The sequence below is a fragment of the Alosa pseudoharengus genome, unplaced genomic scaffold (assembly GCF_046254945.1).
Source record: "Alosa pseudoharengus isolate Yale_2024_CS ecotype anadromous, Long Island Sound unplaced genomic scaffold, YU_APseudo_1.1 YU_APseudo_1.1_scf_4, whole genome shotgun sequence".
NCBI classification, from domain to species: Eukaryota; Metazoa; Chordata; class Actinopteri; order Clupeiformes; family Clupeidae; genus Alosa; species Alosa pseudoharengus.
In genome coordinates this window covers 13,693,624-13,708,187 of record NW_027468774.1, presented here as the reverse complement: position 1 = coordinate 13,708,187, position 14,564 = coordinate 13,693,624, and the positions used below count along the sequence as shown (strand labels likewise).

The 14,564-nt window shown below is 42.4% G+C and overlaps 1 protein-coding gene across 3 annotated transcripts in view; it reads left to right on the top strand.

Annotated features, from left to right (window-relative positions):
- The window catches only part of sdk1a (sidekick cell adhesion molecule 1a), a 237,250-nt gene extending 222,891 nt beyond the window's left edge, over positions 1 to 14,359 (top strand). For all 3 annotated transcript variants that reach the window (XM_076264907.1, XM_076264906.1, XM_076264908.1), the window contains 7 exons: positions 410 to 571; positions 1,856 to 1,981; positions 2,523 to 2,687; positions 8,485 to 8,622; positions 9,337 to 9,460; positions 10,305 to 10,434; positions 12,590 to 14,359. In XM_076264907.1, the coding sequence (XP_076121022.1) occupies positions 410 to 571; positions 1,856 to 1,981; positions 2,523 to 2,687; positions 8,485 to 8,622; positions 9,337 to 9,460; positions 10,305 to 10,434; positions 12,590 to 12,862 (1,118 nt within the window). In that variant the 3' untranslated portion in view covers positions 12,863 to 14,359. The remainder of the gene's footprint in view (positions 1 to 409; positions 572 to 1,855; positions 1,982 to 2,522; positions 2,688 to 8,484; positions 8,623 to 9,336; positions 9,461 to 10,304; positions 10,435 to 12,589) is intronic.
- The last annotated feature ends 205 nt before the right edge of the window (positions 14,360 to 14,564 follow it).

Genomic DNA, 14,564 nt, shown 5'->3' with positions numbered 1-14,564 from the left:
CAGCTGACTAACTGCTGCAGATATCAGCTCCCAAACTGCCAACAGACAAAAACTAATTTTTATCCTGGCAACTGGGTGACAGGCTTTGTGCCACACAACACAACAGAGGCCCGCTGCAAAGGCAAATTACAGGACTTAATCGTATCAACCACATACCACCCCATACACACACTCCTCTCTCTCTCTCTCTCTCTCTCTCTCTCTCTCTCTCTCTCATGCTTTCACTCTCATCTTTCTCTCTCTCTGCTTTCTCACACCTTGTGTCAACATATACCTCACTGAGTGAATTCCATCAATAATGCAGCGGGCTTAGGTGTAACTGTCTCTAACCGTGTGTCGCTTGCGTTCCCCCTCCGAGTGGAACTGAGGGGTTGACCATCTGTCACATTCCCCCCTCTCCCTCCGGCAGGTGTCAGCAAGGTGGTGACGGTGGACATCAGGGGCAGCTGGCAGCGCTGGCTGAAGGTGCGGGACCTCACCAACGGGGTGACCTACTGCTTCCGCGTGCAGGCCAAGACCATCAGCTACGGGCCGGAGGCCGAGGCCAACATCACGGCCGGCCCTGTGGAAGGTGGGAGACGCTCACCCCAGGCCCACAGCTCAGCTCAGCTCAACCCCATCAGTCTTCAGCCTCACACCCTCCCCCTGGCAAACAAGCAAGCTGATAAACAAACAAACACACAGCTTGCTGCACCTGCTGCTCAGTGTGCAAGATCTCTAGTTTAGATCACACTCCTTCCTCCTGTCACTCACTCTGTCCCCCACCATGACACTCCTCCTCTCTCCCATCTCTCCCTCTCGCTTTCATTCGTTTTTTTAAATTCAAATTCGGTGAGCTTTATTGGCATGACTGTAAAAGCTACAAAATTGTCAAAGTAATATGGTGTGTATATAATACAACAAAATTAAAAATATCAAGAAAAAAGTAATATATAGAATATTTGACATGGAATACGGTAGGTAAAATAAAATAAACATAATAAACATACATGCATATAATCATAAAAATAAAAATAGTCATGGGTTATTTTGTCTCTTTGTGGCATCTCTCTCTCTCTCTTTCTCTCTCCTTATCTATCTCTATTGCTGTTCTCTAACTCTTTCTCACTCTCTCCTGCTCTCACTCCATCTTTCTTTTTCTCTGACTCCATCCCTCCCTCCTGCCCATTCTCTCCATGTTCCTCTCATCCATAACCTAAGGCATAGAAGAACTTCTTTAGGCTGTGATCAATAAGTCACCACAGCGTAGGCGTCGGGTCCAGGAAACATTGAGGCAACATTGCCTGCCTCCGATGACTCTGTTTATGCAGGTCCTGGGGCGCTTATTAATTCTCATTATGAAATATTGAGGCTAGTGTGGTGGCAGTTAGAGAAATCACAGAGCTCAACTTTGAAATATGACCCAGGTCATGTGCCGCAGCAGGTCAGCACAACTTCTGGGAACAGAGAGCCTTGATTTAATTTTTTTTTTATTTTTCATTTTCATATTGATATCACTAGCTATGTATATGCATGGCTTTTCTAGCTTGCTGTATCTCTCTCTCTCTCTCTCTCACTCTCTCTGAGGGCAGCTGATGCAATATCACAGATAGTTTCATCTCTAGCCGTCCTCACATGTAGAGTATGCTGATTTCATCAGTTAGTCGCCACTTTCTCCAAGTCTAGTTTCAGAACTTTTGCAGATAGTGCACTAGTGTATGTGTGGCCTCCTACCACATGTATCAGTTTCACAAGTGCCAGAGGAACAGGAAGGAGGAGCTTAAAGGATGTGACATGATACTGTATGTATACTGCATCCTTCCTTCCATCTTTCCACCCACAGCTTCACATCTTCCCTTGCTTTGCTTATGTTTAGGATCGCCAGGGTCTCCAGTGGACATGTCCATCACCAAGTCCACCTCTGCCCTCACTCTCCACTGGACGCCAGGAGACTCGGGCTCTGGGCAGCTCACTGGCTATGTGATCGAGGCTCGGCCTTCAGGTATGACCTTCATGCACTGACACAGCTCGGGGATGTGTTTTATTTGTAATTTCAACACCGGTGCTGACCTTGGGTAGAATCAAGCAGCTGCAACAGCTACAACAAATGGTATACATGGGGCAACAAACTAACCATGACTTACTCGTCCGGTCCATCGTCTTGGAAACAAAATCTTACAATAAATGGGTTAAATATAAACAAAAACATCAGGTGCTCTAAACCTGAGTGAATATTTAGTCAGAGGGGTCATTCACAGTTTAGCTTGGGCCTCTGGTCCCACACTGGGGAAAGGCAGCACCAGAGTCTAGTCTAGTCTAGTCTAGTCATCGGCCGCCCATACCACACGGCTGCAGGCAAGCGTCACTGGTCCCCTTTTGCCAAGAGCATCCGATCTGATCTGATCTGAACATGCCAATTCTGGAGCAAGCCAATGCCCTGAAATACATTGTCATCTCTGACCATGTGACCCCCCCCCCATTCTGTCTTGCCTTGCTTCCTCATTTCCTCCTTCTTCGTCTTCCTCCTCTCCCACAACTGTCAGATGAAGGCTTGTGGGACACGTTTGTGAGGCACCTGCCCCCCAGCAGCACATCGCATGTCATCAGTCTGGATCGCCTGCGCCAGGGGGTCAGCTACCAGTTCCGGGTGCTCGCCATCAACCAATTGGGCTACGGTGAGCCGAGTGCGCCATCTGCTGCCATGTCAGGTAATTGCAGTGCTCTATTTATTCTCCCCATCTCCCACTCTTCAAGTCTCTAGTGCTCTCTCTTTCTCCTCTTCTCACTCTACCCAACTCTCTCTATCTCTCTCTCTCTCTCTCTATCTCTCTCTCTCTCTCTATCTCTCTCTTTTTTTCTCCTCTTCTCACTCTACCCAACTCTCTCTCTCTCTCTATCTCTCTCTCTCTCTGTTTTCTCCAGCAATTCCTTAGAGATAACTGCAACACACCACACCCCAAACATAATTTTTGAGCTACAGGGATGGCCAGTCAGTTTGTTGTAATTGTAGTGCTGTAATTAGAGTAGCTTTTACTTATTTTACTTATAATGACCACTGATGGGAACAGCTGACCACTAGCCAGACTCTGCCTCTAGTTTGCATCTGTCAAATGACTCCCCTGAGTTCCCCTTGGAACAGGGTGGATTTTTACATCAGTAGAAGAAAACCTGTAAATAATTGAACCAAAACACCAAAACAATCAAAACAAATTGAACTGTCCAGTTTATTATTATTATTATTATTATTATTATTAATAATAATAATAATAATAATAATAGCATTAAATACACTGATCAGTCGAATGCCCTCAGTCAGTATCATATGACTACATTCTAGTTGTAGACAGATGTATTTTTTAATGCATTGTATTGCATTATTTTATTGCACACTGCAATGAAGAAGTCTGAGGCCAGAAGGCGATAAGACAATGACATCATTAGAGATAATCTCTTTTGAGTTTTGATCAGGGTCACGGGTTGTAGCCCCACCATATATTGGTTGATTTGTCAATAGGACTACTACTACTAATAATAATAATAATAATAATAATAATAATAATAACTTTAAACTAGAAAATGTAATTCCGAGGAATTACTAGTGCATGAAAATGCAAAACAAACTTTTATTTGGAAACAGTTGTGGGCAGAGGAAACAGTTGGCGGGAGTCATAGTTGATGACAACTGACAGTTGGAATGGCTGAACAGTTACATAGTTGAATAGTTTAAGTATTTTAATTATTTAATAGAGAAATTATTGCAGTGAGGACTTTTATTTTGAAAACGTTGTGGGCAGAGGAAACAGTTGGCGGGAGTCATAATTGATGACAACTGACAGTTGGAATAAAAAACATAGTTGATGACAACTGACAGTTGGAATGGGTGAACAGTTAAATAGACCAGAGGCGTCGCCAGCCGATTTTGCTGGGGCTTTAGCCCCGAATGTTTTCAGTGTAGCCCCGAATGTATTTTGCAAAGTTGACTAACAAATATGAAATCATTATTCCCAGGGGCATCGCCAGCAGGTGAAAACATTCGTCTAAACGGTTCTCATAAGTCCCATTTTGCCTGCCCTTCCTGCTCATTTTTAATATATGAATCCACCGACTCTACCGACTCTCTCATTTGTGCCACCTTGATTGCATATTATGGACACTTTTTTTGACAATTAAAGGATGTCCTGACATGTTGCTATCTTGACATTTCTGTGTGCTTTAAAAAACGAATGATATAGCCTATAGCAAACACGGCGTTTTAAATAGCAAAATGCATCATATGGTTCATGTTATGCTTAGATTAAGGAGAACGAATCATTGTAGACTCACTAATTCGATTCTACAAAGGCAAAGTACAGTACCTAGCCTAGATAGACCAGCACTGTTTGGCCAGCTCCAAACTGTAGGCGAGTGAGTGCAGTACGTGCAGGGCAGGCTGATAACAAACCTGAACTTGTAGCCTAAGACCCTTGTAGAGTGAGAGGAAACCGTGTCCTGGCTTTATATGTGATAAATAGGTCCATCTCATCTCACAGTTTCAATGCACGATCCGAATAATGGTTTCATATTTGTTGCAAAATACATTCGGGGCTGCACTCAAAACATTTGGGGCTGAAGCCCTGGCAAAATCGGCTGGCAACGCCCCTGATTATTCCGATCGTGCATTAAAAACCCTTGAGATGAGATGGACCAATTTAATAAACATACAAGCAGGACACGGGTGTCGTCTTACTCTCCTTCATAAATAACACGTTACCTAAATCATAAAATTGAGGCTACAGTTCCAGGGTTGGGCATGTCATTGTTTGCATTTGGTATTTGGTCCAGTGTTGGGCATGCATTGTTTGCATTTCTATTTGATATCAGAAAGTTATCAGGAAATCATTAAGGCAACAAGGACAAAGACAAGGACATGGAGTTATGCTGTTATCGTCATTTACACGTTCAGGTTAGTTATCAGCCTGCCCTGCACTCACTAGCCTACAGCCTACGTGCTCGTCAGTGCACATCAGACTGCACTAGACTGTGATTGACAGTCAGATCTCACACAGCCCTGCTCTGATTGGACCAGAAGAACTGGGAGCTGTGGATTTTTGCAAAACAAATAACAGGCTCTAGGTGTAGGTAGAAGTGCGGGGTTTTTTTTCTGAAACCGGCTGATTTATGTTGTTCTGTCGGAGCATAGTGTCGGTTTCAGTGAATATGATCAAAAAAATCTTGCCAACTGCAGCTTTAATGGCCCTTTATGATGTCATAATGACAATGCAAAGTCTATGGGGAAAAATAAGCTTGTTTTTTGTTAATATCTCAAAAAGTATAAAGTTTACAAAAACAAAAATACATTGCTCAAGTGTCCTTTTCAAGACCTGTCTTCTGCCTGCCTCTATGGGAATTTAACATAGGGGTGCCAATACTTATGCCCCCTGTATTTTATTTATTTATGATACATTATTCATTCACAAAGAAAATTGGTGTCCTTAAAGGTTGGATATTTCCTCATTTTTTTACTTAAGGCATTAAGATCAATTTCCAAAAGATTATTTTACATTCCTCTTTTTAGTCAACTTTAGCAGAGATGCCAATAATTCTGGAGGGTACTGTAGGTAATAATAGATAAGAAGCCCAGTGATAACAGTACAGTGCATTTTCATGCACTGTAATAATAAGAAGACTTCGGATAACAGAACAGTGCATTTTAATGCACTGTAATAAGATATAAAGAGTGCCTTTCAGTGGAGGGGTAAGGAAGTGGGGTTAGAGGTCAGGCCTCAGTGAATAGGTGTGCTTTTAGGACTAGCTGATCATCAATCCATAATCTCAGTGAATTGGTGTGTTTTTAGCACTAGCTGATCATTGATCCATAATCTCAGTGAATTGGAGTGTTTTTAGCACTTTAGCTGATCATTAATCCATAATTGCCTTGTTTTTCCTCCCATGCACTTCCTCCCCTGTGTGTCTACTGTATGTGTGTGACTGACGCAAGCACAAACTATGACCCTCCTTATCCAGTATTGGTCATAAATGATGATCCTCCCTGTCGAAGGTGTAGTAGGTACAGAGAGGGTCAAGTAATTCAGGGACAGGTGGAGATTTCGGGAGTGTTTTTTACGATGTAAGTGTTGACCTTAATGAGAATACAAAGTTATCGTGCTCTAGTTGCTCTTAAAATCCGTTCACTGATGGGGGAGCCGTGTGTCAGCAGTAGTGTTGATGTCCAGCAGCACATATGGGCCCAGGTTCAAATCCAGTCTGAGGTCAATTATTCAAACCCCTTTCCCATCTCTCTCTCCCACTCATTTCCTGTCCACGCTTCACTGTTCTGTCCGTTAAAGGCTAAAGAGCCCAAAAATATACCTTTAAAAATATCTATATTGTTAATAACGCTGTATCAATAAACTATATTGAACTGAGCTGAGTTGGCTTGGGTGTGCAGATGAGTTCCATCAGTTACGTAACTACATCCTGTGTGTCGAAACGTGGAGGAGTCACATGGACTGATGTGAGCCAGCAGTGAGACGTAACATGGCTATGATGTCTGATGGAGCATCCAGTTAATCAAATCTAATCATGACTCAGCGTGCATATCTCTGGGTCTAGCCATAAATAGTAATAGTTGACCATTCAGACTTTGTTGGATACTTTTTTTGTTTGTTTGTTTGCAGGTGTTTTCCAGTGTCACCAGTTCAAATAGAAAAGAAAAATCAATATACAGGTGTCATAGCCTCAGCCTCTCAGTGAGCTTCTGCCACTGTCATTCAGTGTCAAGGCAGCCAGCCATCTGTTATCCCTGCACATATCTGAGCACTGTTTGTTTGGCCCAACTGGGCTGTTGTCTGTTTGATGGAAGTGCAGATGTCAAAATCAGATTGATATACTGACACTACTGTCTTTTGACTTGCAAATGCTGGCTCTATGCATCGAGAACAGCAGAAAAAAACATCCTATTTTGTTTGGATTCAGTAGTGAGTGAGACACTAATGTGTTGATACAGCACATGATCTCCCAAGGGCCCAAATCAAAAGTCCCATGTCAAGGATTTTGAACACAGAGACAAGCAGATGGCTGGTGACTTTTACTAGCATGTTTTTTAAGGGTTGAATTTTGTTTTTTTTACCGCAGTACTTCCTCTAATACTGTATGTTGCCGCACTCTGCATTACACACATACACACACCTAGGGCCATGACAGTCAAAAGCGCATCGTCACTCGTCAAAAGCTTATTCAAATTTAGTAGGATGTCCAGTCCACATCGGGAGGGTTTTCGTTATCAAACGTCGAGCGCATGGCGCAACAAGGTGTTCCTAGGTTTTTTAATCAGTCATATGGGTGTGTTTGGGGCGTAACATCATTTAAACCAATGAGAATGACATCTGTCATTCCCATTAACGGCGCAAAGCGTGATGTGAAATAAATGCATCGGTATTTTGACATCCAACGGCGCATTTGAAGGAGGCTGCTTGCGAGACCGTATGAAATAGTCATTCCACTAAACCATGCTTTACTAAAACAGCATAGCCTTCACGCATTTGCACTCCTTTATTATTTGAACTCATTGACAAAGTGAAACTAACTTCACCATGGTGCCAGTCAACGACAAGACAGTTATATGCAGTTACTTTCACTATTGACTGACAATGGGTTACCATCGAAAACAAAAGGGCTGGAAAAAGCAACACTTACCCTAATATTGCTCAAATGACTGAATAAAAAAACATTTATCCTGCAGAGGAGTTGCTTATATCTCGTGACAGTGCGTCTTCAGCTGTGTTCCATACGTGTCTCTCACCTCTTCCCTAATCACTTTTAACCGTCATTACCAATTTGCAAATGTTGGTAAATAACTACTCATCATGAGATGTACAGTATTTCGTAATATCTTTATTCTAATTATGTTTCTCATTGTAATCGTGCAATTTGTAATGTTTTGCATGGACGTGCGCTGGTATGCGTTCATGGATGATAGAAGGATGGTGCGTTGAGCACCCGCCAATATAACTGTTGACAATGCGCTCTTAAAATAACATATAAACAACTCGCCATAGACTTCTGACCTGGTGAACAATAGCGATTTTAAGACAATGCGCTAAGCCACTCCCTTAGTTGTTAATTGCCACACCCCTGACGCATTGTTTAAAAAATAAACATGCAAAATAAGAAAATCTACTTTGCACCAGGTGGAAAACGAGTTTTGCACCATGCGCCAGGGTGCAAAATATGGCCCTTACTTTTCAAAATACCCAAACAGTAATAGCGGTATAATATTATTGTTCTCTTATTTGTTTCTTGGAAGAATAGATAGTAAAATATAGGATAAGTTCCTTTTCCATGTACCTTTGGTAGAAAACCATAATATGTTTCACAGACATCTTAGAACTTCTGTAATGATTTGAATGAATGAATGAATGAATGAATGAATGAATGAATGAATGAATGAATGAATGGAGAGCTGGATGGGTGGATGGATGGATGAAATAGTGAATGATTTTTGACTCTCTACTCTGCCGCATGTAGCCCAGCTGGAGACGCCGTTCTATGAGGAGTGGTGGTTCCTGATCATCCTGGCCCTCAGCAGCCTGATCCTGCTGCTGATCGTGGTGTTTGGGCTGCTCTTCCACGGCCAGAGCAAGAGATATAAGAGCTGTGGCACAGGTGATGATGCTCCCAAACTCATTCTCACACTCTCACTCATTCACTGTCACACTCACTCACACTCTCACATGCACACTCCCACCCATTCACTCTCATATACCCCCACTCACACACACTCCTTGGATAGGTTCATACTATTATCTTCACTGATGCACTTACATTTACACGTGAGGGACACTGATACTCTTAGTCTCTTAGTTGTGATCTCTGAAAAACAAAATTTTTTTTGATGGCACAAATTAATTTTTAGAAGTGGGCTATGGAATGTAGCGGGTCTTCCAGCCTAAAGCTCCTAGGGTTGGGGAGAAATTGGTTTCCTGGTCAGCATCCAGTCTGAAGTGGCTCGACGTCCGGTCCTCCTCCAGCTGGCTACACCACTCAACTGGCCGTCAACCAAAATAGCAATTTACCTCTGACATGCACAGCGTCTGTTTCCCTGTTTGAAATGTGGACATTAGAGAGACTAAATGAGTTTATTTGGACGGATGTATAACTGAAGCAGTGCCGACCAAACACAGCTTGTGTCCCTTGTTATAATCATGCTATGTGTGCAAACTGCTGAAATGCCATTAACTATTTATGTAAACATTCTTTGATTTATTCAGTTTATGTTTAAATGACTCCATGCCTTAGACAGTTGCATGCTGTGGACATTTGTCCTCTCTGTTTGTCTTGCCATGTGGTAATGATGTTCCACACACCTCTACCTCCCAGCAGGCAAAGCCGTCTCGACAGTAGAGGAGTCTGTCACCCTAGACAACGGAGGCTTTACCGCACTGGAGCTCAACAGCCGACCTCTGCATGTCAAGAGCACCTTCCTGCGCAAGAATGGGACTAGGTGAGAGAACCGAGTGCTATTAAAAGAGCTCTATTAGAAGACAGCCCTGTGTCCTCACTATTTATACATAAAAATAAAGGTGACAATTGATATGTTGTGTTAATTAATGCGGGCCTTCTGTCAACAATATGCTTTTATACAGATATAAATAACACCTCTTTAACAGAATTCAGTAATGACTCAGTTTTGTTTATCACTGTAATTGATAATCATATGGCTTGCACAGCAGTTACAAGCTTGCTGACATTAATGACTACATTATGGTATGAGTGTTTTGGGGTTGGAGGGGAATTTGAGGTCAGTAGACTTGATATTCTGCACACTACACACCCATGTAATTCGATGCAGCATTGTTGATATGTGTACATGAATCCTCCTTGTTTGTGCATCAACTCAATTCAGCAGAACAAAACCTCCGATCCCATAAGAATTCATAAGAGCACTGGCATTTCAATGGTCCTCAATGAAACACAGTACCCCCTCACTGAATACAGCACAATGAACTGATGCAGTCATGGCAGCAAGGAAACCACACCAGCAGGTGTACTAACTTGGAATGTACTTGTGCTCTGCCTTGCTAAAAGCTGAAGACAGCTCAGCTGTGGAAAAACAAGCCCCAACCAACCATGTGTCTGTACCTCAGTACCACCTTCTCTGACCTGGCCATGTGTCTGTACCTCAGCACCACCCTCTCTGACCTGGCCATGTGTCTGTACCTCAGCACCACCCTCTCTGACCTGGCCATGTGTCTGTACCTCAGCACCACCCTCTCTGACCTGGCCATGTGTCTGTACCTCAGCACCACCCTCTCTGACCTGGCCATTCTTTTCCCACTCTTTCCCAGATCTCCTCCTCGGCCAAACCCTGCCGGGCTCCGCTACTCAGACGAGGACATCTGCAACAACTACAACGGCGGCGTGTCCACTGAGAGCACAGCCCTCACAGAGAGGCCTACCGAGGTCTCTGAGTCAGAGGTAAACACACGTTGCCACCGCTCACCCTGCAACACTAGCTCCAACCAGTCAAGCAAGTGAGGGACAAGATCCAGCTGGGGCCTCATTTATAAAAGGGTTGCGTAGAAACCATCCTTCATTTGATCTTAGATAATTTCTGAAATGATCGTACGTGTGATTCAGAGAAAACGAACGTACGCACAAAAAAACGTGCATACGGCACCCTTCCAGATGTGGCCATTATAAATCACAAATGAACGTCAACTTGTGCGCAGCCGGATGGTTTTAGTTCTCCGCCTTGTAAACACCCCCTCATCTATATCATTAGCATATGTTTTAATGAAATCAATGGCCTAAAAGCTGTAGCCTATGTAAAATTATATATTGAAAATATTGTATAGGCCTAGCCTATGCCATCTGATGTTAACTATAAGCATCAGTTCGAATAGCTTAACTAATTATGTTTTTTCCAAGCAAAGCTTTCTGGAAAGAGATCGTATGCATCCATGTCCATTGTCCTCTGCTCGCTTTCATTCCTCTTGCTTGCAGTAATCTGAATAATCAACATTTAGCATGTTTAGGCCTACTTTGTAGAAAAAGAAAAGTGGGTAGGCCTACCTAAGGAAAGACCTCTAGGCCTACAGCATAATCATGTACGTTATGGTACAGTATAGGCTACTGTACGTTTCCAATATGACCCAGGGTAATATGCTGATTTAGCCTACAAAACAGAGGACTAAATTATAAGCGTGATGTCATGTAGGCTTAACGTTTCTTTTAGGATAGGCTATGTTTTTGCAGAAGTAGCCTAGTTCGCCGGTCTTTCATTCATTCTGCATATCTTTGCGATCGTTTTCTTTCAATAATGTCCAATGGCTTAAGCATTGTCCTTTATTGTTTGCTTTAGACCTACCTTTATATTTTAGCCTACATTATCCAACTCACGTATTGTCATCTGATCTTGGGTACTGTCAGTCAAAAAAAGCAAACAGGTGTGCGCTCTGCACCTCTTTACGCAACTCCCCCGCAACAGTATATGAAGATGCCCTGCTTTCAGAGGATAACTTCCGTCCCTTGGTTGTGTAGGCTATATATGATATAAAATATCTATAGCCTACATTGTATAGCTTACATTCATATTACCTTTCTGTTACGGAGCTGGGAATAGGCCTATTAGCGCAAATTAGGATGTAGTGGAGGCTAAACTTGAGTAAACGCAGTTTATCCACCTCTGAATTTTCAGAAATAGAGTTTACCCACCTCTTATTAGAGTTTATCCATCTCTCAAAAGAGTTTATTCACTTTTAACATTCAAAACTGTATTATCTAATATATTCCCAATATTGTACAATAACCTCCACCATTATCAAACATGTTCTGAATGCCTTTTTAAAAAATCTGATACCGCATGGCGCAGTCCACCTCACCGAGATCGCAGAATTCATAGATCACCCACCTCTTATTTTACCACTACATCCCTGGCGCAAATGTAGGCCTACTTTTCCTCTCCTAAACGAGGGCAATTGGACATTTTATGGTCAATATTAGATTGGTGAGAACACTAAATATACTAGATCACCTGTAAGAATGTTTCAATCATTCAATCGTAGGTCTTGGTGTTTTTTTTTAGATATTATGAAATAAGTTATTTGTTTTTTCACTTTATTAAGTGGGCTATAGTTCTCATTAGCAGTTTTATGCCAAACCATGAAACATTAAGCTGCGTCCAAACGACTTTAAAAATCTTCTGATATTGATCATGCATATGGTAAAGAAAGACATGAGATCGTTGGTCTTGGAATTTTGAAAATGCATCGCACTTAGACCTCAGATTACTTGCAGTACCCCGGCATTACCACAAGGAAATGGTCATACGTCAAGTTTGAACATGACGTGGAGATAAGCACTTTTCCACGTCAAAGACGTTTTTTATAAATCTGAGCGTTGGCATGGATTTCAGCGTACGCACCGTCTAAGATCAAATCTGTGCGTAAGAAAGCTTTATAAATGAGGCCCCAGATCTTATTTCCAGCAAAAACACTCAGGACTTGTTCTAGTGGCACATAGTGATTAACAATTGTAAAAAAACAATCCGTTTGTCACAGGATTTGAATAACACAATTCTCTCTCTTTGTTCCCTCTCTCTGCCCCCGCCCCCCCCTCCTCTTTCTCCAAGGCCTCGGAGAGTGAGTGTGAGGAGGACCAGGTCAAGCACTCGTTTGTGAACCATTACATGAGTGACCCGTCCTATTTCAACTCGTGGAAGCGGCAGCAGAAGGGCCTGAAGCAGACGCTTGCCTGTGCCTACGAGGAGTGTGCCAGCGGCGACACGGACTCCTACTACCAGACTGTGGTCACCCAGCACAGTGTGGGGGGCGTGTACACCCCCGCCGGACAGCCCGCCGCAGGCTCGCGAACTCCCGTCACGGGCTTCTCGTCCTTTGTGTGACAGCCATGGGGCAGGGGGGCTCACTGGACTTTAAAAATGGGAAAAAATGAGGTGGGTCTGGTCCCTCTGGCTTTTGGCTCAATGTCTGATAGCTGGTGGGATTGCGCAGTACACGGAAGGAAGAGAAGGATGGAAGGAAGAGAGGAAGGATGGAAGGAAGAGAGGAAGGATGGAAGGAAGAGGAAGTAAGGACCAAATGCCACGAGCGGAGAGAAACTCAGACATTTGACATTTCACTTCGAGCACTATATAAGATATTTATGACCGGTCATTTTTTTTGTTTGTTGTTGTTTTATGTACTTTCATGCTGATCAGTGATCGTGTCAGTTTAAAAAGAAAAGAAAAATAATTAATTAAGAAAAACTTGTTCACAGGAAAAGAAAACTTGTCTTCAAAAGCACCTGAGATATTCACATTTGGAAGTGTATGATCATGTTTTATGTTTTATTTTGTGTGTGTGTGTGTGTGTGTGTGTGTGTGTGTGTGTGTGTGTGTGTGTGTGAGAATGGAGTCATGATTTGTGCACGCAAGTCTGTGTGTGCAACCCTGACTTAAAATCTATGTTTTAAGATGGGTGTTAAAAGCAGGGTATCATAATGGTATGACAGGTCAATACAGTAAAGAGTAATGCATCTATAGAAGAACATTCTCTCTTGCTTGTCTCAAATAAATCATTCCAAGACCATTCCTTTCATGGAATAACACAACACCACAAATGACGGCTGAATTATGTATGTCAAACATCATACTATACACAATGTCTAAGCAGTCACCTTTGGTCAGTGTAAAGTTCTTTAGGACTTTATTTGAATATGAAGAGCTGAGTAGTACTGTCTCTGCTGTGTGTGCTTCACAAAGTCACCAGAGCCAGTATCCAAAGAAAAGCTTCCCTTTCAAGTGGCGTGCAAGAGGTTAGGTGGAGTTGTCCTCACACAGCAGCATTTTCACACTTGCTTAGATTCCTCCTTCCTGCATCACAACTTCACATTTGACTTCAATTACAACAGAAAACTTTTGAGATGTTTCTTTTGTTTTGTTTCTCTCTCAAAAGTATGAATGTAGTCAAATCCCAGTCAGTGTTGATGGTAGGAAGGACATCTATTGCCTTTGCACTCATTATCTGCACATCTAAGCCGAACGAGTATCACTTTAAGAGGAAAAGACATACATTTAGCATGATTTGCTTATTTGAACTGACAGGCATTGTTTTGTTCCCCACCTAGCTGTGTTATGTTTTGTGCTCAGACTGTGAGATTTCAAAAAATATTTGCTCTGGATTTTGAAGTGTTTTTTGAAAAGTGCTGTAGATTCACCGTCATGTTCTGTTGGATTTGGGTTCTGCAGCTTTTCCCTCAATGCCAAACACTGTACAGAAAACTATTCTTCTATCGCTCATCAATCGCATCATCTCTGTTTCACCATGAGTGTATGTTACTGAATTTTCATACAGTAAAATTATTTCCCACCTTTTGAGAGGAATTAAATGTTTGCTGTTCACATTTATGTGTCTGAAACTGACATTTTCAGAAATGAGTTATGTGCGCCCTTCAAAGTTTACTGTCCAAGACTGGAGTCGGACAGATTGGTCCACTTATGTACTAACACAATCACTGTAGCTGAAAATAGCCTATTTACATACTATCAAGAGTATCTGATGGCCCAGATCATCAGGGATTCAAGGGTTTTATTTGTCACATCCGTA